The sequence below is a fragment of the Pongo pygmaeus genome, chromosome 8, assembly GCF_028885625.2.
Source record: "Pongo pygmaeus isolate AG05252 chromosome 8, NHGRI_mPonPyg2-v2.0_pri, whole genome shotgun sequence".
In the NCBI taxonomy this organism is placed as follows: Eukaryota; Metazoa; Chordata; class Mammalia; order Primates; family Hominidae; genus Pongo; species Pongo pygmaeus.
Window position 1 is genome coordinate 117,832,522 of NC_072381.2, and position 24,979 is coordinate 117,857,500.

At 38.8% G+C, this 24,979-nt stretch overlaps 1 protein-coding gene across 11 annotated transcripts in view; it reads left to right on the forward strand.

Annotated features, from left to right (window-relative positions):
• The window catches only part of VTI1A (vesicle transport through interaction with t-SNAREs 1A), a 436,058-nt gene that overhangs the window by 1,184 nt on the left and 409,895 nt on the right, over positions 1-24,979 (forward strand). For all 11 annotated transcript variants that reach the window (XM_054503165.2, XM_054503170.2, XM_054503169.2 and 8 more), the window contains exons 2-3: positions 11,665-11,723; positions 15,644-15,754. In XM_054503165.2, the coding sequence (XP_054359140.1) occupies positions 11,665-11,723; positions 15,644-15,754 (170 nt within the window). The remainder of the gene's footprint in view (positions 1-11,664; positions 11,724-15,643; positions 15,755-24,979) is intronic.

Consider the following 24,979-nt stretch of genomic DNA (forward strand, 5'->3'; position numbering starts at 1 on the left):
GTTTGCTTTTGTGTTTTAGCACATCTTATTTTCTGTGCTAGACTGTCAACTGTGTGAAGGTGGGAGCTGTGTCTGATTTCCTTGGCGTTTACTTATTAGGGGCTCAGAAAAATAAGTGAATGAGCAGGTGAATATAAATATGATCTTTTGTAACTTTGGTTTGTAAAATGTTGATTCGGGGATTATCTTTCTCTACAGATTTGAGTAGTTAATTACAGAAAAGGGTTTTACATTTTTGTTTAGTTTTGTTAGGGAAATTGAACCATCATCTGGCTGCTAGACTTGTCCCTACCCTAGCTCCAGGATATAAAGTGTAGAAAGGGGGATGTGCTCATTAATCTGCGGATTGGTGGGCACTTCACTTGCCCACTTGTCCTGGTACTAGCAGTAATTTCTCCCGGACCTAAGTTGTCATTCCTCTTTCCCTTTCCCTACTTCCCCCAAAACGTACGTGTTTATAAGTAATTTTCTTCCCTTATTTCTTTGTTTTTCTTCCCCTCACCTATTTTCTGTTAATAGGGATATTTGCTTGAAGCCAGGATCTCTGAACTTACACCCCACTCATCTCCTGAAGTCCCCAGTTAGTTCTGGAGGAGATGGATGATGTCTTAAAGAGGTTTATGAGTCCAAGTAAGGGAACAAGAGGAGAGAACCAAGGTAGTATATACCACCAAGCTCTGCTGCCTCAGAGATTTTTGTGTCGAAAGTGGCTGATGGCCTCATCTCTTCATGATACATCACCTCGCCTCTTCTCTTCAGTTCTGCTTTTCTCCACTGCCGGAGATCATCTTGATTTTTGTTATTGTTGGAGACTACTTCCTTTGAATTGAGTCCCAGAGCCTCAGAGTATCAGGACTTGTGGTTCCAGTTAGAGTTTTACTCATTTTTAATTGTAATTGTTTTAGCAGTAGAAACATTTCTTTGGGTTATTAGCTTTTGTATTGGGAAGCTGTTTTACAAGGTAACAAAATCATCCTTGGATACAAAGTTGTAAATTTCCAAGAAAACAGATCGTGTTACAATTTTTTTCTTGCCTTTATATTTTAATGTAACAATTCTTAACACATAGAAGGAAACTTTTTGAATTCAGTACCTTAAAAATACAACTGTGGGCAGAGAGTGGTGGCTTATGCCTATAATCCCAAAACTTTGGGAGGCCGAGGCAGATGGATCACCTGAGGTCGGGAGTTTGAGACCAGCCTGGCCAACATGGAGAAACCCTGTCTCTACTAAAAATACAAAACTAGCGGGGTGTGGTGGCGCATGCCTGTAACTCCAGCTGCTCAGGAGGCTGAGGCAGGAGAATCGCTTGAACCTGGGAGGTGGAGGTTGCGATAAGCCGAGATTGCGCCATTGCACTCCAGCCTGGGCGACAAGAGCGAAACTCTGTCTCAATAAATAAATAAATTAAAAAAAACTATGCCTCTCCTTAGCTGTAGTATTATGTAAGGCCCAAACACAGGAGCTACGTTACAGTTGAAAGGAGACTGCATTGCTGGCTCTGGAAAAGTACTTACTGACTTGTATTATTGAATAATCATAATTCTTTTTTTTTTCTTTATGAGACGAGGTCTTGCTCTATCGCCCACGCTGCAGTATAATGGCGCAATCTCAGCTCATTGCAACCTCTCCCTCCTGGCTCAAGGCTACTCCCACCTCAGCCTCCCGAGTAGCTGGGACTACTCAAGCCACTGTGCCTGGCTGATTTTTTTTTTTTTTTTGGTAGAGATGGGGTTTTGCTGTGTTGCCCAGGCTGGTCTCAAACTCCTAGGCTCACGCAGTCCGCCCACTTGGGCCTCCCAAAGTGCTGGGATTACAGGCATGAGCCACCGCACCTGGCCTAATATAATTCTTAAAAATGCAGTAGTTGCCCTCTTAATGACTTGTGCTTGCCCCTTTTTTAATCTATTTCCAATTGATAAATAGAAAAAGATGAAAAATATATCCATGTAGTTATGAATTTCAGATGTATGTCTGTAGATTAACAGACATTAATATATATAACCATGGCAAAAATAGTTTGATGACAAGTAATTATAATCTCTCTCTCTGGGCATCATTAGCGAGTGCAGTGTTCAGCTAAAAGTGACCCAGAGGAGGTGAACTATAATTTACTTGAGTTAAGAAGGATGAAAATTGGAGCAAACTTTCCAGCCAAAGCAGTTAATTCTCCCAGCATAGTAACTTAACTTAAATTCAAGTAGAGTGGGTAGATCTATTGAAATGAACTTTACTCTGTGCTGTGCATGTTACAATGTATTAAAGTATTGCTTCCAAAGAGAACAGAAGAGTGAACATTTAAAAATTTTATTTTAAGAAAGAAATCTGATTACTCTGTGATATTTTTTAAACAATAAAGAGATTTTGCTCTTAAAGTGTTTGAATCTTAACTAATTTTAGTAATCGAACTGAGATGGGTGAGTTCTTTCTTAATACCCCATGACACTATATTTGAAAATTGTTTTTTGAATTATTACAGTTCTGTGGGAAAGTAAGGAAAAGGGATGAGCAGAAACTATACAGTTAGTACTTTATTGTGAAGTTCCTTTTCCTCTAGTGATGGGAGTGAATTCTTAAGTGGGGAATGTTTTCCTCTGGTGCAAAGATTCTGTTACATGAAGTAGGCTTCCTGAAGAATCTTAAAGTAGTCTTTTTGCAATTAGTTGCTTACTTTACCATTCACAGAGAGGGAATGATCTGTTGCGAATCCTGTCACTTTATGGCTGTCCTCAGAATTGTACCAAGAAAGTATTACAGCAAAATGATTCAGATTCAGACATGATATCAGATCTGTTTAGAACCCTAGTTGTGCTACTTACTAGATGTGCAGTTATGGACAATTGCTTGGCCTTTCTAGGCCTGTCTCCTCCATCTGTAGAATGGGGGTGAGAGAGTAATAATTTCAACCTTATAATGTAAAAATCAGTGAGATAAAACATGTAACACACTAGCACCCTTCTTACACAGAGAAAACACGTGATATACTAGCCATTAATGATATTACTGCTGCTGCTGAAGACAACAGCTGGTAAGATTAGTTAGGACCCCGCTCTTCTGACTTTGTCATGTTAATTGAACTCTTAAATCTTACACTTCAATTCTTGCTTCCTTTCTGTTCCTAGACTAGAATTAGGTTAATTTCTCTTGATGAACACATTTGAAAGGAGGTAAGTGATTAGGGCCTTTTGGATGTGAATTTGGAACTGGGCTTTGAACTCAGGATCCCAAGGGGGGCAGTCGGAGGAGAGAAGTGAAAGTGGTGTCGGACAAGCTTATTGGAGCTAAAAGTAATCCAGTAGATATTTTTTATTTCCATTTTAGAGAGTACAGAGTGAGTCTCAGGTGTCCTTTCCGGAAGGAAATGCCTGAGTCTAGTGGATTAGTTATGCCAAGCCCTGGAGGATTGTCTAGACCATCTAGACTTAGCCACATGTAGATGAAGGCATAAACACACTTCTGTGATTCTCTCTTGCCTTTGCAAGGTGGTTGCAGTGAAATAATTCAGAAAAGTTGGCTTTTGTTCATGAATACTGTGGTTTGCTTAAAATATATTTGGCTCTAGAGCTGTAGTATCTACATGTAGCTATTGAGCACCTGAAATGTGGCTGTTGCTACATTGTGAAATGATAATATTTTAGATATATGCAGTTACGTATTATTAAAATTAAAAACGTTATTAAAACTAGTTTCACTTGTTTCTCTTAAAAGATTTTTATTTTTACAAACTTTAAAAAATACTGCTACAAGAAAATTTAAAATTGCATGCGTGACTTGCATTATATTTCTGTTGCTCTAGAGGGTTACAGTTGAAGGGATGGTTCCAGTCCTGATTCAGGAACTCACTGCTACAATAGTTTGTTTCTTGTTAGGATTCAGGCTACCTCAAAATCAGCTTCATGAGCTGCTGGGCAAGGTCCAACTTTTTCAATTGAGCATACAGGGAAGATAGTCTTTAGCAGTTACTGATGGCCCAATTATGTCTCATAAAAGATTTAAGCATTTAGGGCCGGGCGCGGTGGCTCACACCTGTAATCTCAGCACTTTGGGAGGCCAAGGTGGGCAGATCATGAGCTCAGGAAATCGAGACCATCCTGGCCAACGTGGAGAAACCCCGTCTCTACTAGAAATACAAAAATTAGCTGGGCGTGGTGGCACGTGCCTGTAATTCTAGCTACTCAGGAGGCTGAGGCAGGAGAATTACTTGAACCAGGGAGTCAGAGGTTGCAGTGAGCCAAGATTGCACCACTGCACTCCAGCCTGGTGACACACACACACAAAAAAATTAAGCATTTATGGAGTTGTATTCATCTTTGAATAATATACATTCATATAAACAATTATGTGTGTGTGTATGCATCTATAGATCTATATATCTGTATGTTGTCTATATATTTGGTCAATTTAGTCAAACTAAGTAATGGCATCGGTGTTTTTTGCTTTTTTTTTTTTAATAAACTTTTTATTTTAGAACAGTCTGAAATTTACAGAAAAATCACAAAGATAGTATGGAGAATCCCATATACCCCATGCCCAGTTTTCTCTGTGATTAACATCATGTTAATATGGTACATTTGTTACAGCTAGTGAGCCCATATTGATACATTATTATTAACTAAAGGTCATACTTTATTCAGATTTCGTTTTGTTTTGTTTTTTGCTTTTTACCAAATGTCCTTTAACTATTCCAGGATCCAATCCGGGATACCGTAAAACATTTAGTACTCATGGCTTTTTAGGCCCCTCATGGCTATGACAGTTTCTCAAACTGTCCTTGTTTCTGATGACTTTACAGTTTAGAAGAGTACTGGTCAGATATTTTCTAGAAGGTTCCCTCAACTCGGATTTGCTCAGTGTTTTTCTCATGATTAGATTGGAGTTCTGGGTTTTGGGGAGGAGGACCACAGAGGTAAACCATCATTTTCACCACATATCAAGAATACATACTGTCAACATGACTTATCACTACTGATGTTAACCTTTATCACCTGGCTGAGGTAGTGTTTGCCAGGTTTCTCCACTGTAAAGTTACGCTTTCCCTCCCTTTTCCATACTATTTGGAAGAAAATCATATATGCATAGCCTATACTTAAGGAGTGGAGAGTTACACTCTACTTCCTTGAAGCCAAGTAATTACATGAATTATTTGTAATTCTTTTATGTAAGAGAGATTTATCTATTCATTTATTTACTTATTCAGTCATTTACATCAGTATGGACTCATAGATACCTATGTTATCCTTTGTGTTATATTCCAATACTACTTTATTTTCATGTTGCTCAAATTGTTTTAGCTTTGACCATTGGGAGCCTTTTTTTTAATTTGGCTTCTGTGTCCTTTTGGTATACCCCCATCATTTTGGCTTTTTTCTTTCCTTTTTTTTAAGGACTATATTGCTTTCTGATAGTATAAGATACTCCAGGATCATCTTCTCTACTTCCTGTTTCAGTGCTAGAATCAGCCCTTTCTCTGAGGAATCCTGTTTCCTTGAATTAAAGAAGGGTATTAGAAACCAAGATCTGGACACTAGGTGTGCACATTACTCCTGGGGTGTTGTTGCTTCTGGAACCTCTCAGCTGACAAAGCAAGGAAATTCACATGTATATACTAAGCCATGTATATGAACATATCTACAAGCATTTGCATATGTAATCATTTGTATATATAGTATGTTAAACACAAGTTCATACTAGTATCTCCAGCTCTAATCCATTATCAGATGGATCATTCTGGAATTGCTTTATTTCAACACTGACCATTCTATACCATGTTACACAGGGTAGCATCAGTAATATACCCATTTAAAAATTATCTGTTCCTCTCTTAGTGGTTTGACTCTACATTTCTAAGTACATACATAATTTCTGCTGCTAGTTTTATTTTAACATATCTACATTGCACAAAGACAGGTACAAGTAACTGAATTCAAGTGAGCCTTGACACTTTCACTTTAATGAGATTGTTCTGTGCTGATTAAGCACTTCTGTAAATATCAAGAATTATACTATGCAAAGACTTGTTTGTATATCAGCACTAAGCACTTGTATTGAGTAGGAAATGAGAGGCCAAGATGGGAGGATCACTTGAGCCCAGGAGCTCAAAATCACCCTGGGCAACATAGTGAAGCCCCATCTCTACAAAATAAAATTGAATTTAAAACTAGCTGGGCATAGTGGCATGCACCTGTCATCCCAGCTACTCAGGAGGCTGAGATGGGAGGACCCCTTGAACCCAGGAGTTTGAGGTTACAGTGAGCTATGATCATGCCACTGCACTCTAGCCTGGGTGACAGAGCGAGACCTTGTCTCTAAAAGAAAAAGAAAACTAATTAAAAATATATTGAGTAGGAAAGAAAAGATCATACATACTATGCTAAGACTTATGTGTATGTACATCAGCACTTATCAAGCTTATAGGCCAAAAAAAAAAAAGCCATGGGAGACTTTGTTTATATATTATATATTAAATAGTATATTTTATATACTCCTCCACTACCCTCCGCTCCTCCCCTCCCCTCCCTCCCTCCCTTCCTTACCCCCTTTCCCCCTTCCTTACCCCCTTTCCCCCTTCCCCCCTTCCCCCTTCCCTTCTTCCCTCCTTCCCTCCTTCCCTCCTTCCCTTCTTCCCTTCCTTCCTCCCTCCCTCCCTCCTTCTCTCCTTCCTTTGTTCTTTTCCTTCCTTTGTTCCTTCCCTTCACTTCCCTTTCCTTCCTTCCTTCTTTCTCTGCTCCCTCCCTTCCTCCCTCCCTCCTTCTCTCCTTGCTTTGTTCCTTCCCTCCTTCCTTTGTTCCTTCCCTCCTTCTCCCCTCCCTCCCTCTCTCCCTCCCTGCCTTCCTTCCTTCCTTCCTTCCTCATACTTTACCGCTAAATCATCACTTTTAAGATTTGCCTTCTTAAAAACATGAGGAACACTATAAGGACCAATCAAAGAATGTCTCAGTTCCATCATTATTTCTGACAGCACCATCACAAAATGAATTTTATGAAAAGAAAATGATCTAATTGTGTTAACTCCACCTCTATTCCAATTTAATTATTTTTTTCGTGAAGGGAAATTTGTCATTTCAAATGGGAAGATTTGCCCCAGTCCTCACTAAAATGAGCTGTTTTTCCCCCTCAGTTTCTCTGTGAGTAATAAGTATGTTGCTGCGTGCTAAGACCGACTCATTCATTCTGTAAGCACTTAGTGGTCCCTACCATGTACAGCTCTCTATGCTAAATACAGAGATTGGACACGATTTGTCAAGAGTAGTCTCTGCCTTCAAGGAGCTGGCAATGAGCCTGAAGAGGAAACTGCAGGCTAGGTGCAGTGGCTCACACCTGCAATCCCAGCACTTTGGAAGGCCGAGGCAGGTGGATCACTTGAGGTCAGGAGTTTGAGATAAGCCTGACCAACATGGTGAAACCTCATTCTACTAATATAATACAAAAATTAGCTGTGCATGGTGGCGCATGCCTGTAGTCCTAGCTACTCGGGAGGCTGCAGCAGGAGAACCACTTGAACCTGGGAGGTGGAGGTTGCCGTGAGCCGAGATTGCACCACTGCACTCCAGGCTGGGTGACAAAGTGAGAGTCCATCTCAAAAAAAAAAAAAGAGGAAACTGCAGAACCTAATTTTTAATGACCATTGTACCCTCTAGAGCCGAGCATAGAACTCTAGGAATTCAAAGGAGATGGGGTATGTCTCAGGACCTCGCCTAGAAGGATAGGTGGGGTTTGGACAGACAGAAATAGGCAAAGACTATATTATAAGAGGTTGCAGTAAATGGATGCAGTGGGCATCTGTTGCGCCCAGCAGCTTTCATTCTATCTACTCAATTTCCTATTGAGGAACTACTTAAACCCCCTTATTCCAGTCTTGATAGAACTGACAGGCTGCCCTGCCCTCTGTAGGTCAAGAGGTGAACATATTCCCCAAGCAAGGACATTCATAGAATTTTTGCCAGGAATTTGATCAGAATGAACCAAGGGAAGAGAATAGTTAGAGCTGCTCAAGACTTTTGTTTAGCAGAGACTGTAAGTTCCTATTCCCTTGGTACCCTGAGCTACTCCTGATATTTGTCTTTCCCAAGCTGGGTGGCTCATTTGTGTCCATTGATCCTGTGAGCCACCCCACATTATTCTAACAAATTATCTTTTTTGGCTTCGTTTAGCCAGAATCATTTCTGTCACATTCAGCCAAAGAACCCTAAATGGTAGCTTAACAAAGATTTAGAGAAGAAAAAGACAAGATTTGTTTGGGTGGCAATGGACAGTCTGTCTGTAGACTGTATACTAGAAAGCTTGTAGTTGGAAATAAAGTTGGAAAGGATGCTTGGCTCTGAAATGTCGAGGACCTTAACTGCTAAGCTCAACTGACCCACCAAAGCCAAATTTTAGGAAGATTAAATGGGAGAGGGGGCAGGGAAACCAAGGTGGTTAGTAGCATAGCTTCTTTTGCAAATTCTTGCTCTGTCCTGCATTACGTATTTAACTTACCTTCATTTTTTGAAAACTGATTGTATATGCCAAGCTCGTTATAGTGTAGGACTATAAAGATGACTAAAGACATGGTTCTTGTCTTCCCAGAGCCCCTAAGCTGAAACGTTGTTCATGTGAGGGATAAATCATTAGGATTACATAAGAGTTATAGATATTTTCTGTACAAGAGAGTGATTAACTCTTATGTTGGGTTGGGAAAGCCTTCAAAGAAGTAATGATTTCTGAAGAGAGTTTTGAGTAGAGGTTTGCCAGGTGGGCCTGATGGAGATGGGCATTGGGATTAAAGGATTGAAGGCCTGGAAATATATCAGCGTTAGAGATAAAGATTTAGGATCATAAATACATAATGTGATAGCTTTAAAATGGATGAAATTGCCCAGGGACATAGACGACAGTCATAAGAAAGGCAAGGACTGAACTCCAAGGAACATCTGCAGTTAAAAGATGGCCTGAAAAATACAATGCCTAGCAGAGGACCGTGAGACAGGAGTGAGCATTCAGGAGAATTACCAGATCAGGGTGCCATGGGAGCCAGTAGAGGAGAAAGTTACAGGACGGGAGGAGCAAAGTGTAAGAAACCACAAGATTAAATAAAAACAGGACCTAAGAATGTCTATTAGTTTGGGCAAAGGAAGGATTATTAATCTAGTGAGAGTAATTTCAGTGGAATGGTGGGGGCAGGAGTTAGTTTACAGGGAGTGGATGGGGAGATGAGGAAGGGAAACAGAGTCTATACCCTTGCTTTCAAGAAAATTGACTGGTGATGAAAGGAGAGGAATATTAGCAAAGGGGAATACGGGTCAAGGGAGGCTTCTTTCTTTGTTTTGTTTTGCTAATGAGAAAAACTGATGCTTATTAGTCCTGGAGGTCCATGGCATGGACTTTCCTATCAACTGAATACCTTAAAGAGAACAGGATGTTCCTCCTGATACGTAAATACACCATCTCACTTTTGATCCAAGATAAGCCTGTCTTCTTTTGTATTTTTCTCTATCACAAAAATGTAGTCTATTCTAACTGTGTGAAGATACTAAAAGGGTTGAAATGTCCCAGAAGCAAATACATGTGGGATCATCTATTAAATATTGAATCTGGCCGTATGTAGATTTAACTTTTCAAGGAGGGAAAATCAAGTTGAATTCTAATCCCAAACGCATATTTTTCTTAGGGAGAAATATTGTGAGTACACATAAAACACCTTATGTGACAACTGTTCCCCCTCTGTAGTTTGGGGATAACAAAGGGAAAGGGTTAAGTTTAGTAGAATCTACTAATAATCTAATCATTGTTTTAGTGAAATAATTTTATACATATATATATATTTTTTGTTTGGTTTTTTTTTTTTGAGACGGAGTCCTGCACTGTCGCCCGGGCTGGAGTGCAGTGGCATGATCTTGGCTCACTGCAACCTCCGCCTCCCGGGTTCAAGCAATTCTCCTGCCTCAGCCTCCCAAGTAGTTGGGATTACAGGCACCCGCCACCACACCCAGCTAATTTTTTGTATTTTTAGTAGAGACGGGGTTTCACTGTGTTGGCCAGGATGGTCTCAAACTTCTGACCCTGTGATCCACCCGTCTAGGCCTCCCAAAGTGCTGAGGTTACAGGCGTGAGCCACCATGCCCCGCCAGTGAAATAATAATTTCTACTAAAGCTTCCCCACTTAGGATTGGCTGTCTTTCTGAAGGCTGGTCAGCTGGTAGGTGTTGTACCCATTTCAAGCTTCATGACTTTTCTAGTCTGTTGTGTTAGTCAGTCTCATTAGGCTCCCATGTGACATAAACCCAGTTTTAAATAAAGAATAAGAAAGTTGTTGGCTCAAGAAACCAAACTATGATAAAGTCAAGCTTTTATAAAGTCAAGCCATTTCTGTTATTTCAAGCCAGGAACTAACTATATCTCTCTCTCTCTGTCTCTCAGTTGTGTTTCTTTTTAAATGCAGGATTTATTTTCAGCCATTGCATGCTTGCTTTCTTCTTGGAGCTAGACCAATGGATGCTAGCAGCTTCTAGGCTCATTTTTTCGTTACCAGGAGAAAGGAAAAGGCTTTCCCCTTGCTCTAGAACTTTGATTGTTCTCCCTGGTTCATATATGCCTATCCCACCGCCCAACCCCCAGATGGATGTAGCCAGAGGATTGAGTTACTAAGATTAGTCCAGCTAGGATTAGATGCCCGTCATTTGCCAAGTCACTGTGACTGAAGAAGCAGAGTCTTAATGGAGATAGCATTTTCATTGTCCCGCTTGGTGAGGAAGGAGGCCTTTGAAGAGAATAGGGGCTGTTGCCTGAGAAGAGAAGCATGCTAGGCAGACAAGAACTAGAGATGTTCAATACATTTGGTTTGCACAAAACTTAACTAGGGTATGTGAACAAATAGGCTGACTGGCTGGAATGAGGGTATGGGAAGGCTTTCTGAAATTGTCTGCCAGGACATGTCTCTCCTAGAGAAGGGAATTACAGTTGGGTTATAACTTGATTGTATTAGAAAAATAAACCACATACAGAGACTTAGCACTTTATAATATTAAAGTAATTTCACTTGCATCAAGCTTACTGGAGCTAAAAGTAATCCAGTAGATATTTTTTATTTCCATTTTAGAGAGTACAGAGTGAGTCTCAGAAAAAAAGAGAAAAATTTATTGCCCAGGATCCCATAACCATTGAGTGAGATAGTAGCTTTCAGTTTGGAATCAGTAATCCTAACTTCAAATATTTATTCCATTACACCTGATTCTCCATGCTACTGAAAGTACAATTTTTTAAAGGATTGTTTTTGCCCAGCTTTAGGAAGCGTTTTTGTATATAACTTTTAAATTGTATTAAAAAATCAGTTATTCCCAATTTATTAAAGTTATGACTTCACAGATTCCTTAGGCCAGCACAAATCTGCTCTTGTTGACTTAGTCTCTCCTAAAGGGCAACATAATTTTTAGTTTCTCTTAAAAATATGTCTCTCTTAAAAATGGTCTCTCTTAATAATTAGGTACTCTATCAGATTATATGTTTCTAGATAGCCTAGAATCAATGGCTTAAAGTGGTTTCAAACCCACCAAAGAATGATATGCTCTTTTGCCTTATATTCTGTAATCTGATTGACCAGAAAGGAGAAAGGCATATAAAAATTGAAGTTTTAAAATATTAAATTTATTTGTATCTTTAGCAATTTCTTGGTATTATTGTCTGTTTCAGATGAAAAGAAACAGATGGTTGCAAATGTGGAGAAACAGCTTGAAGAAGCGAAAGAACTGGTATGTACAGACAGTAATGTATTTTAACACACAGCCAGAGCCGTTTAAGCTAATGTCTTCCTCTAGCCTGTTTTATACATTGTGGAAATGTGAAGCATTGCTGATTAGCATTTTATAATTCAGAATTTGTCAATTTTTAAATTGAAGAGACTTTAGTAGCTTCTTGGGATTTTATTCTTCTTAGCAAAGGTGATTCATTAAATATCTATCTCTAATTTTTATTCCATCATAATACGTTTCATAGCAGCTGTAAATAGCTAATGCTGGATAAAGGCGTACTGGGTACCAGACACCGGATTAAAAATACTACTTGCTTTATAATATTTAATTTTCTCAATAACCATGTGAGATAATATTATTTGTCAAAAATGATAAAGGGTCTGATATTTTCTCCTATTTGCAAGCTCTCAAGTGAGCTTGCTACAGTTTCATAGATGACTAGAGAAGACATGAGACTCCTAGGTCAGAGACAAAAGATTGTTATTACCCACAACAATAGCAGTTGCCTGTGTTTCAGGCTGGTTGCATCAGTTCCTGAGTTTGAATTCCCACAGTGGTGATACAGGCAGGCCTAGATGTATGCTTACAACAGCATTAGAATGCCTTAGAGGAATAGAACGAGAGCCTAGAAAATGTGCCACTTTCTAGCAGCCTATAAGCAAGGCTGTTCCTTGTCCCAGGGGGACACATTATTTCCTGTCCCTGAGCTCCCCGCAAACACAGTTCTGAAAAATGGCTCAGACAGAGTGCTCAGGACCTTGTATTCTTGGCATGCCAGGCAAGACATGTAGGAGCATGAGAGAACCTTGGCCAATGATTCTCAATACTGTTACTACTCCCATTTTGTGGATGGGGAGACTGAGACTTAGAAAGATGAAGTAACTTGTTGGAGGTCCCAAATCCTGTTAAGTGATAGAGTAAATATTTGTTCCTAGTTTGCTAAACCCAGAGCTCTGGTTCATCTATTACTTTTTTATATAAATAAATTAGTAAAACATGGAGCAGAAAAGGACTCAAAGTATTGTGTCTTAATTTGGGGTTTTAAAAGCCAACTACTACAAGCACGACTCAACTTGTTACTACACATTGTGGCCCTATGAGTGTGTTGCTTTTCTATTTTATTTTATTTTTGATATAAAGTCTCACTCTGTCACCTAGGCTGGAGTACAGTGGCACAATCTCGGCTCACTGCAACCTCTGCCTCTTGGGCTCAAGCGATTCTCATGCCTCAGTGCTCCAAGTAGCTGGGATTACAGAGCAATACCACACTTGGATAATTTTGTTTGTTTGTTTGTTTGTAGAGAGGGGGTTTTGTCATGTTAGCCAGGCTGGTCTTGAACTCGTGCCCTCAACTGATCTGCCCGCCTTGGCCTCCCAAAGTGCTGGGATTACAGGCATGCACCACCACGCCTGGCTAATTTTGTATTTTTAGTAGAGACGGGGTTTCACCATGTTAGGCTGGTCTTGAACTCCTGACTGCAGGTGATCCACCCACCTTGGCCTCCCAAAGTGCTGAGATTACAGGCCTGAGCCACTGTGCCCAGCTGATACTGCCCTTTTGATGAGGACCTTGGGAGAAAACATTTTTGATTTGACTATTGGGATTAATTGTGTTTCTGCTGACCATCTGGTTTGTGTTTGTCTCTTGGACACTACACATCTTGCAGTGATCTTTTCTCCCACTCTGCACTGGCCACATAAATGTTGTGACAACATGGAACAAGTGCACATTCTTGGTTTCATTTTAAGTGCTTGTTGTGTGTTTCCTTTTTCTGTCTTACCTACTTTTAATTTAGTTTTAAGTATCCATGTAAAATATCTTCAACAAAAATATACTTAAGGCTCAGATTTTGGCTTGCAAGTATTTTTGCTGTTATTTTTCCAGATGATCCTGTTTACCTTGTTAGAACTAAATAATTGATAATCTCAGAGGGTTGTTTTAAATAATTGTCTTGCTAAGTAATGATTTTATTTATTGGTGCTTCTCGTTTATGTTGAGACATAATCATTTAAACTATCACTGTTTAAATCAAGGCTAATTAAAATTATCTTTTTTCTTTATAATAAATTGAAGCCTATTAATTGAAAGGTGATTGTGTGGTTTATCTTCCTATGCTACTATAGTTATTCAGTCGCTAACACTGAATACAGGTTTTATTAGTGATAAGCTGGTAGGGTTCTGGAAGGAACTTATTAGAAAGCTTTAAAAGGTAAACTACATGGCAACATTTTTGCATGTGATTTTATCAGACATGGCCTGGGCCAATTTGTTGTTGTTACTGGTTTTTATTTATTTATTTATTTATTTTTTGAGACGGAGTCTCGCTTCATCGCCCAGGCTGGAGTGCAGTGGCATGATCTCAGCTCACTGCAACCTCTACCTCCCCAGTTCAAGCAATTCTCCTGTCTCAGCCTCCCGAGTAGCTGGGACTACAGGCACCCGCCACCACACCCAGCTAATTTTTGTATTTTTAGTAGAGACGGAATTTCACCTTGTTGGTCAGGCTAGTCTCGAACTCCTGACCTCAGGTGATCTACCTGCCTCGGCCTCCCAAAGTGCTGGGATTACAGGGGTGAGCCACTGCGCCCGGCCTTGTTTTTATTTTTTAATGGCAACTACAAGTAAGCCACTTCTGCTATCTTGTATAGTGCTTGCTGTATCTTCTTCATCACTTGCAATCATCATTACTAGAGTTAATTTTAATCTAGCAATTATCAAGTAAGAGACACTGTTCTAAGTACGTTATAAGAATTGCCTCATTTAATTTTCACAGCTGCTCTGTGAAAAAGATACTGTTTTATAAGTGGGAAAAGTAAGGCACAGAGACATTAAGAAACCTGTTCAAGATTCCAGGACTAATAAGTAGTAGAGCCTATGATGTCAACGTAAGAGTTTGACTTCAAAGCCTATGCCTAAACCATTATAGTATTTCTGCATTGCTGCCAATTAAACTCTTCTGTGTTGTATCCAAAGTGTTATCTGATAGCAGGTTGTTAAAAAAAAAAAAAGTGCCTTGCTGTGATTTCATTGAGCTATATATAATTTAGCATATTACTGTATCCATTTAATGCCATATCAATGTGGTTATAAAGTATCGGGAGTTAGGATGAAGGTAAAGATCACACATTGGTTGGTATGTGATTTTCCTAATTAGAAAACACCTGCCAGAATAAATGTCACCAAATAAGGCTTAGCTGATGTTTCATGGATTACCCATGGGAAATAATAGCTTACTTTATCTTCCCATAGTTGTGGAGGTTAATGGTCAGAAGACAAAACCCGGTTGGATTGAATGATGGGCTATTCCAAGTATATTGAAATCAAATTATTAATAATGTTTGGGTTAATGTGTATCTTTTATTTTATTTTATTTTATTTTATTTTTGAGATGGAGTCTTGCTCTCTCACCCAGGCTGGAAGGAGTGCAGTGGTGCAATCTCAGCTCACTGCAACCTCTGGCTCCCAGGTTCAAGCTATTCTCCTGCCTCAGCCTTCTGAGTAGGTGAGATTACAGGTGCCCACCACCATGCCCAGCTAATTTGGTATTTTTAGTAGAGACGGGGTTTCGCCATGTTGCCCAAGCTGTTCTCAAACTCCTGACCTCAAGTGATCCACCCACCTTGGCCTCCCAAAGTGTTGGGATGACGGGCGTGAGCCACTGCGCCTGGCCAAATGTGTATGTTTTAACAAAGCATGTACTTGAGCACAATGTGTGTCACTTGGCAAGTACTCAGAATTGTTGAACTAAACAAAAATTAAGTGTAAAAGTAGTTTCAGTGTTATTTGATCGTTCAGCACCCTGAACCTGGTTCCTCAACTACAAAATGAGGAACTGGAATTAGATCCTTTCAGCCGTAAACATTTGTGCAAATAAGAGTAACAGTGTGGTTTAAATCACATTTTTCTCTCCCCCTTCTAGCTTGAACAGATGGATTTGGAAGTCCGAGACATACCACCCCAAAGTCGAGGGATGTACAGCAACAGAATGAGAAGCTACAAACAAGAAATGGGAAAACTCGAAACAGATTTTGTGAGTCAAATTCGACCCTTTGTCGTATTTCCTTTTTTTTTTAAATTGTTTCCTCCTAATGCCTCAGTCAGCATTAAATGCACAGTCTTTTGGGCTCATGTAGAAGACAAGTAACAGCTTTCATTCTTTATGAGTTAGGGATCTAAAAAATGGTTATAGAGATAGCTAATGGTGGAATTTAAGGTATGTTGGATTAATGACTCATAAATAGATCCAAATAATGCGGCCATTTGAGTCTGAATGGTATTTACTGATACTTAACATTTATTAAAATTTTGAAACTCAGTTTCTGGCCTTTCAGGGTTTGGAGCCTTTAAGATGCAGCCTGTACATTTGCAGCTCCTGGACTTCAGGGGCTCATAGTCTCCTGAAAGCATATCTGTATTTTTGGATGCATGTTTCCATGTGTATTTTTTTCCTGGGATAAACTCCATAGACTTTATTAGATTCTTAATAGGATATATCATACCCTTCCCCCAAAAGATAAAAGAAACCACTTTCAATTGACAGTTTATATGTGATCCTTTATATTAATTGCCCATGAGAATATGTAGCTGTCTCTTCCTATATATCTGGCTTTCAACTGTATCTGCTTTATAGCAAATTTAAGAATATAAATGTAAAGACATAATGTTAAAGTTGTTAGTAATTAGAAATTAATAGGAGTAGAAAAGATACAGCTGAGTAATTCCACTCCTGAGTATATGTCCAAAAAAAAATTGAAAGCAGAGTCTCGGAGAGAGATTTGCACGTCCATATTCATAGCAGCATTTTCACAATAGCAGAGAGGTGGAAGCAACCTAAGCATCCATTGTTAAATAAATGGATACACAAAATGTGGTATATCCACGCAATGGAATATTATTCAGCCTTAAAAAAGAAAGGAAATTCTGTCACATGCAACAACTTGAATGAACCTCGAGGACATTATGCTATGTGAAATAAGTTACTCACAAAGACAAATACTACATAATTCCACTGATATGAGGTATCTAGAGTAGTCAGATTCATAGAAACAGAAAGTAGAATGGTAGTTACCAGGGACTTGAGGGGAGGGAGAAATGGAGAGTTGTTTCATGGGCAAAGAGTTTCAGTTTTGCCAGACTGAAACTTACAAAAAGTTCTGGAGATTGGTTACTCAACAATGTGAATATATTTAACACCACTGAACCATACACTTAAAAATGGTTAAAATGGTAAATTTTATGTTATGTGATTTTACCACAATTAAAAATAAAAAGATACAGATAAAAAGTATTTTAAAAACTCTGCTAATGATGAAAGAACAAAGAAGTTAACACAATAACAACTAACTGTTCTTATAGGCTGGCACAGGAAATTAGGTTTTCAGCAAATTAATGAAATTTCATATGACTCACATTAAAAAATAAGAAGATACAGGCGAGGAAAGATCTGAGCCTTACCTATGAGCAACAGAAGTCATGTGTTGGGTGATAAATCAGCTGTATTTTTGAATCTGGGGCACAAATTCACAAGGGAAGTCAAGAATGTATAAGGATCTTTCCGCCTCAGTTCTTGCCTTAGGTGTTTTGCTTTTGGAGGGTACAGCTTCTAGGCTACCGTATACCTTTCCACTGTAAGACCAACATCAATGGACCTGGAAGAAATCCCTCCTAGAGTCTGAAAGTAGGGTGATTTGCAGTTATGCATGCTTGTTTTGTATTTGAATGGCTACTATCTTGTTAAGTTGAGGTGGATCACATCAATAACTCTGATGCCTTTTAGACTGTGCTCTTATTAATTAAAAAAAATTAAAACTCATTATGGGCCCAAATTGATAAAATAAATGTATATGCCTAAGTATGTGCCCTGTACTAGGTAAAATTTTCTCCAACTGCTTTGTGAAAGGCTAGTTTTTCTCAGTAAAAATGTGAAATATAGTGAGAAAATTGGATTAAGAACTTGACAACTCAAATTTATACTGAGAAAATTCTAACTGAAGTTAAAGTTTCAATATAAATGATAAAGCAAAATAGCATATTTATAAAGATTATTTTAGCTTGCTCACCTCATTTTTAATGGAACTCTTTTCTGAAGATTTTTCTTATGGGTTCTTGAAAAACAAAGGGTATGAATTTGCTAGGGCTGTGACAACAAAGTACCACAGACTGGGTGGCTTAAACAACGTACATTTATTGTCTCACAATTCTGGAAACTGGAAGTTGGAGTTCAAGGTGTTGGCAGGTGTGGTTCCTTTTGAGGCCTCTCTCCTTGATCTTTAGATGGCTTCTCCCCATGTCTTCATATGTCTTCCCTCTGCACGTTTCCATGTCCCAATTTCCTCATATAAGACATCAGTCGTATTGAATTAAGGCCCACACGAATGACATCATTGTAATGTAATCACCTCTTTGAAGACCCTATCTCCAGAGACAGTCACATTCTCAGTATGGGAATCAAGACTTCAATATATGAATTTAGAAGAGACACAATTCGGTTTGTAATGTTTAGGTCAGTTTTAATCTTTTATTCTTAAATTTTTTTTCAGAAATTAAATTATTTCTGTGGCTTATAAGTCAGCTAACCCAATCTTTAGTCTTTTTTTGTTTCCCAAAGAGTATAATACTGGGTAAAGTCCTTTAGGTATTTGGAAATTGTATACTTGGATAAGTGTTCCTTTCTGGGCTATATTTTCTAGTATAAAGAAAAATGGAACCAACAACTATGAAACTAAAAATTTATTCTCTAGTTCAGGGATGTCCAATTTTTTAGCTTACCTGGGCCACACTGGAAGAAGAATTGTCTTGGGCTACACATAAAATATCCTAACACTGATGATAGCTGATGAGCTAAAAAAAAAATAGCAAAAAACCTTATAATGTATTAAGAAAGTTTATGAATTTGTGTTGGGCCGCAAAAAGCCATCCTGGGCTGCCTGCAGCCTGCTGGCCATGGATTAGACTAGCTTGATATAGGCTATCATTAACAATTCATGTATTTATATGTATATTTGCTACCACAGCTTTCTTCTACCATGTTAGGAAACATCTTTCACCACCACTACTTCTATTGAATAGGGATTTACAGTTTGTAAATTACTTTAACATACATTATTTCATTTCATCGTGTGAAGAATAGACAGAGAATATATGGATTACTATCCTCATTTACACATGATAAAACAAAGAGGCTTAGATTAATTATAGATTTCATTCAGCAAGAGTTTCTTGAGTACTATGGTGTGTCAGGCACTGTCCGAGGTGCTAGAATGCAGCAGTGGTGAACAAGATTAAAGTTCTACTTGTCATACAGTTTAAATTATAGCGGGGGAAAAAATCTAGTGGGAAAGACAACAAACAAATAAATACACATTATAATTTCAGGTAGAGATACATTATATAAAGTGAACAAATGAATAGAGAGTGACCAGCAGGGTGATTGTGGCCATTTGTGCTTGGTTGTTCTCTACGGTTTATGAGAGAGGAAGAAATGTGTGTGTGCTTGCAGAGAAAGCAGAGGAAAGATCTGTGAGGGCATTGTAGGCTGTGGTAAAGACCTTGGCTTTTATTCTGGGTTGCGGAAAGGCCACTGGAGGACTTTGAGAAGTGAACATTCCTTCGACTCCTGTTTTACAGCTTTCTTCATTTTACCACACCATCTTACATGATATATTTGAATAGAGTGTAGAAAATATTGACATAACTCCCTTGTTTTAATTATTATTTCTTTTATAGATCCATCTTTTTTTTAAATGATTGGAGAATATCTATTTAAAGATACTTGATAACTTTCATATGCTGACATACCATACCTAGAAATACTGAATTTCAAGAAAGGCTAGCAGAGATGGTTCTTCAGCTCTGTGTTTATTGCGGTTGAAGCCGTTCTCCTGTTCCCCTTGTAATAGCAAGACTTTGGGGGAGCATTTATGCCCATGGGGAGGGGCAGAGGACAACTCAATACTGTTTTCTTTGACTCGTTTGTCCACTTGCTTTCTTTCCCCAGCCGCTCCTTCTCCTCTGCCTACGCTTTGGATGCCTGGATCCTTCAGGCTTCCTCAGTACTTACTCCCATAACCTCCTCGCTGTGTTATCGTCGTTCCCGTTCCCTCCATGGCTGCGTCTATACTGACTGGTGTTTGTAGCCCAGACCTCTTGGTAGAGTTTATATTTCTTACTATTTATCCCAGAGTCTTTTAAACACACTCAGATTCAACAAGTACTGGTTACTTCAGAGTTATCGTTAATTTTTCAACCTTGTACATCCACTGGGTCACTGAGAATTAGCAGATCTACCACCTAAATATCTCTACTACTGGAAGCCTTCGTGGTTTCTCTATCTGGATAATTGTAGTACTATTTCCTAATTCTGTTCTTCTGTCATTCAAAACCCTCTACACCATTCCGTAATTATCTTTTGAATACACTGATCTGTATATGTCATGCCATTACACAAAATCCCAGAGTCCTCATTGCCTGCCGAATAAAATCCAGGTCAATTTCTAGGTATTCTATCCTGTTCCATTGGTTCTTCACGTCTAATAATTTTATTATAATGTACTTGCTGTTATGGCCTTTATGTTCTTATAAAGCCTAGATTTTATTATTATTTTTTAGAACAGCACAGCTCAACCTTTTTTTTTCATTATCACTTCTCTAAGGATACTTTTTAGACATGTTTTTCCTAATCGTCCCACTCCTTCCCCTATTAAATTTTAATACCACTGATATTCTGTATCTGTACATCTCTTCATGTACTATGGCTCCTTGGAGGGCCACACATCTTTGTAATATCTTAAGATTCATCATACTCCCAAGAACTAATTTTTGCCTCTGTGGACATGATATCGCTCCTGTTGACAATGCATGCTTTAGACAATGTGAGGCTTTATTCAGGCAGTTAGATAATTTACCGGCAAATCAGATTGGTCCTTTCAGACTTTATTGTTAGACTTTGTTAGAACATGTTTAGAGTAGCCTTGCTTTTACGGTGTGGCCTTTCTTGGGTTCCTTTTGAATGACTGGAGTGTTTAGTAAGTGCTGTCTCCCCTATGTTTGTTTGGAATTCCATCTCTCTGCCCTGGGCAACCTCTAAAATATCCATTCAATCCATTACTCCCAGTAGCTGTTCTCTGTGAGACCTCGTGGGGTCTCATCCTCTACATATGCAAGTTCACTTTCAGCCAAAGACTTAGGGGACCACTTTCTCGATTTCTGGAGCTCCTTCTCTTTGTGGCTTCTTCTCACCGTTACCCTTCTATGTTTGATGATGCATCCCAGCAGTCCTAACTCCAGTGTCTGCCTCCTAAGTTCAGTGACTTGCTGCACTCCCTGTGGGCTCCCCCTCCGTGTGCTGCAATCGGGAAAGTGCCTCCAGGCTGAGAGCTATGCGGGGCTCATTTCACATGTTTTTCTTCTTTAAGGAATTACGCTCCTCCACGGCTTGTTGTCCAACTTTGGAAAATAATTTTGATTCATGCATTTTGTCCATGTTCACAGTTGTTTAGAACAGGAGGGTTTGTCTTGTACCAATTACCCCACCATGGCAGGAAATGAAAGTTCAGTGTAGATTTAATGTTTCTTAATTCCTTAACAGATAATTTTATATATCAGATAATGAAAAATAATAGTCTGCTGTTTACTGTAGAGAAGTTGAAACTTTCCCTCTCAAGTGTTGAGTCGAAGTATGCTAAAATGAATTGACACTGGACAGATTAATGGGAAAAACCAAACAAAATGTATTGTGTGCGTAAGTACAGAGGCCACACACAAAGTAAGAGACTCAAAGTAGGGCCAGATAACTGAAGCTTTTATACTGTAGTGCAGAAAAGCATAGAGATTTGCAGTGTGGGAACAGGTTATCAGAGCAAGAGGGGAGGAAGGCAAGCAAAGGTTGTCTTGGCTCTGCTGATGGAGCTTCACAGGCAGCAACCCCTCGGAAGAATGGATGGGAGCCTGTGGAAAAGCTTCCTGTTACCTTTAAAAGTGCCAGGCGCGGTGGTTCATGCCTATAATCCCAGCACTTTGGGAGGCCGAGGCAGGCGGATCACTTGAGGTCAGGAGTTCACATACCAATGTTCACATACCAGCCTGGCCAATGTGGTGAAACCCCATCTCTACTAAAATTACAAAAATTAGCCGGGCATGGTGGCGCACGCTTGTAATCCTAGCTACTTAGGAGGCTGAGGCCTCCCTTGAACCCGGGAGGCAGAGGTTACAGTGAGCTGAGATCGCACCACTAAACTCCAGCCTGGGCAACAGAGCAAGACTCAGTCTCAAAAAATAAAATAAAATAAAAAAGCGTCAGACTTTCAGTCTCCTTTTCCTCTGAGTTCATCTTTCCAAGATCTGGGTAAAGCCAATACGGGTCAGGGTGGGGGCGCTCAGAGAAAGCCTGTTTTGCATTTGCTGTTTACTTAACTAATATTGATTTCCTCTACAAATGCAAATCTCCAGCTTTTCAGAGCCATTCTTGTGTTTGTATCCCCTCTGAATAGCCATTTCAAAAATACACCAAAGAAGTACATTTTGGGGTGGCATATTTTGGTTTTCTTCATTACGTTGGCTTATCATGGAATATAATTTGTAGCTGACTAAATACCTGTTTAAAGGATTTTAAAATTCATGCGGTAATTTGCAGTCAGCATTGTGTGTGTGGGAGGGTGTTAAGGAAAGTTAGTGGTCATACTTACGTGCCCATTTATACTGTTACCATTCCTGATTACCTGATTATTCTGTTCACTTACTTAATTTCATTCTTCTTGATTTTTTTTTTTTTTTTTTTTGCTTCTTACAGACTATTATTGTTCATTTTTGGCTTCTTGTGTAGCCTTAAAGGAAGTTAGGAATATTAGGTTCAGAAGAGGTCAAATCTATCACCTTATTTTTTAGATGAAGAAATGGAGGACTCAGGAGACCAAATGACTTACTCTAAAGTCACACTGCTTTCTGGAGCCAGAATGAGAATCGAGTAACTAAGCACCCGTTTTAATGTTCTCGTCATAATCCTTTGCAACCTGCCCGCCTTTGAGTTTCCATAAAAATTTATTTAATAGTCTGTTTAGGTATTTGAAAACAGCTTTTTTTTTTTTTTTTTTTTAAATTAGAATTCCTGTAAGCTGTTCTTGTAATTTCTTCCTTCAACATTGATATGAGGTTAGCTAGGGCCTTCTCATGTCAGAATGTTCCAGGAAAACAAACCAGCCAAGAGGAAAAAAAAAATGTAGTTAAGGATTTTTTCAAGTTTAAGATTAGTTTGCTTCTTAAGAAAATTAAAGCAAATTTTAAAACCCTAAATTTATACAAACAAAAAACCCTCCAAAATTGTATAAAATGTTTGACCAAGTCTCAGTAAATAGAAAAAGAAAGAAACAAGTAAGTGGTGTGCCAGTATAAGGTTCTAAAGGTTATGAGGACATGGTGTGTTGAATGCTTTTTCACATTCTCTGATATTGTGCTATGATGCTAGCACCATCTTGTGGTTGATTTATATAGTTGCATATTTCTTTTTTCTTGTAACAAAGCTGAACTTCCTTTAAGACATACACAGAAGGATTTGGGGTGAATGATTAGATCGTAATGAATGTTAAAAAGAGAGCTTTCTAGCCCCAGTCTCAAGTTCACTTCTATCCCAGGTCAGTGGTGCCCGAATGCTGCCTTTTCCTGTTTGGCAGGCTATGTGATGTGATTGTTAGACCAGCTCCTAGTGCAGAGCTGTCTACATCAGAGAATGGCACTTCTATTGACAGTCTCAGCAGTGAGGCTGAATGGTCCTAGAAATCCAACTACCTGCAGACTATCGGAGTTGGTCCCTTAGGTCAGGGTTCAAAGGATGTTGTGGAACAGCTTGAAGCTTTTACTGATACTACCTGTACTCTCTCTTTTCATAGGTGAATGGACAACTTGAGTATCTGAGTTTATGAGTAAAGCCAGTACCCATATTCTTTTTTTTTTTTTAACTCGAGATAGACTAAAGAAGTTCAAATGAGAAAGGTGAATTTAAATTTTGATTTTTGTTGAAAGGTCAAGAACGTATGCTTCTGTTTACATTTTGTACTGTTTACATTCTGTACTTACAGCTTCCTGGGATATTTTACTTCTATTTCTGTGGAAGCTATGGGAAACCATGAAAACATGTTTTAGAGGTTTGGATAGTCTCAGTGGTAACATGTGATAACTGTAGCATCAGCTAATCCTTCTTACAGGACCATAAGTGCATTCTAAAAAGAAATGAGAAAGGCTAGACAGAATCACCTCAGAAAAGAAAATTTTCTTTACTGTGTACACTTAATTAATATGCCTGCTATTTTTAAAAATTACATTTGTTGTTTGATTCTGTGTAAATATAATACCTGGTCATTATAGAATATTCTGAAAATGAAGAAGAGTAAAAAAGAAAAAAAAAAATCACCAGTAGCCCTATTTTTGATTTTGGTTTGTTTTTTCCAATCTTCTCTCCCCTTCTCCCTTGCATAATTTATTGTTTCATTTTACATAACAATGAGGTCATTTGATCCACTTTTTTTTTTTTTTTCTTTTTTAGACAGAGTCTTGCTCTGTTGCCAGGCTGGAGTGCAGTGGCATGATCTCAGCTCATTGCAACCTCTGCCTCCTGGGTTTAAGCGATTCTCCTGCCTCAGCCTCCCGAGTAGCTGGGACTACAGGCGTGCGCCACCATGCCCAGCTAATTTTTGTATTTTTAGTAGAGACGGGGTTTCGTCATGTTGGCCAGGATGGTCTTGATCTCTTGACCTTGTGATCCACCCCCCTTGGCCTCCCAAAGTGCTAGGATTACAGGTGTGAGCCACCGCGCCCATCCCACATTTTTTTAAAATGAAAGATTGTAACATTAGTATTTTCCATTTGTATATATTCTTGATCATTTTAATGGGTGCATAATATTTCCTTGAATGATGTTAGCTAACCTTTTGTTGAATCGTAATATATTTCAATTTACCTCCTCTATCATTTATTGTGCTGCAGTGAACATATTTGAACAGGATTATTTGATTAGGATCGTCTGTCAGAAGGCAGATGACCAAGTGAAAGGGTATCAACAGTTTTATGGCTCTTAATAAAATATTCCTGGAACTACATTTTTATTGTGGCTCATCAAATCACTTTTATTCTTTCTCCATATTTTCTCTGTGTTAGAATGTGACTTTAAAAATAAAAATCATAGGTAGACCAGGACTAAGTACTTTACATGCATTACTCATTTAATCCACAAACAATTATATAAGAAATATACTGTTGTTTATGATTT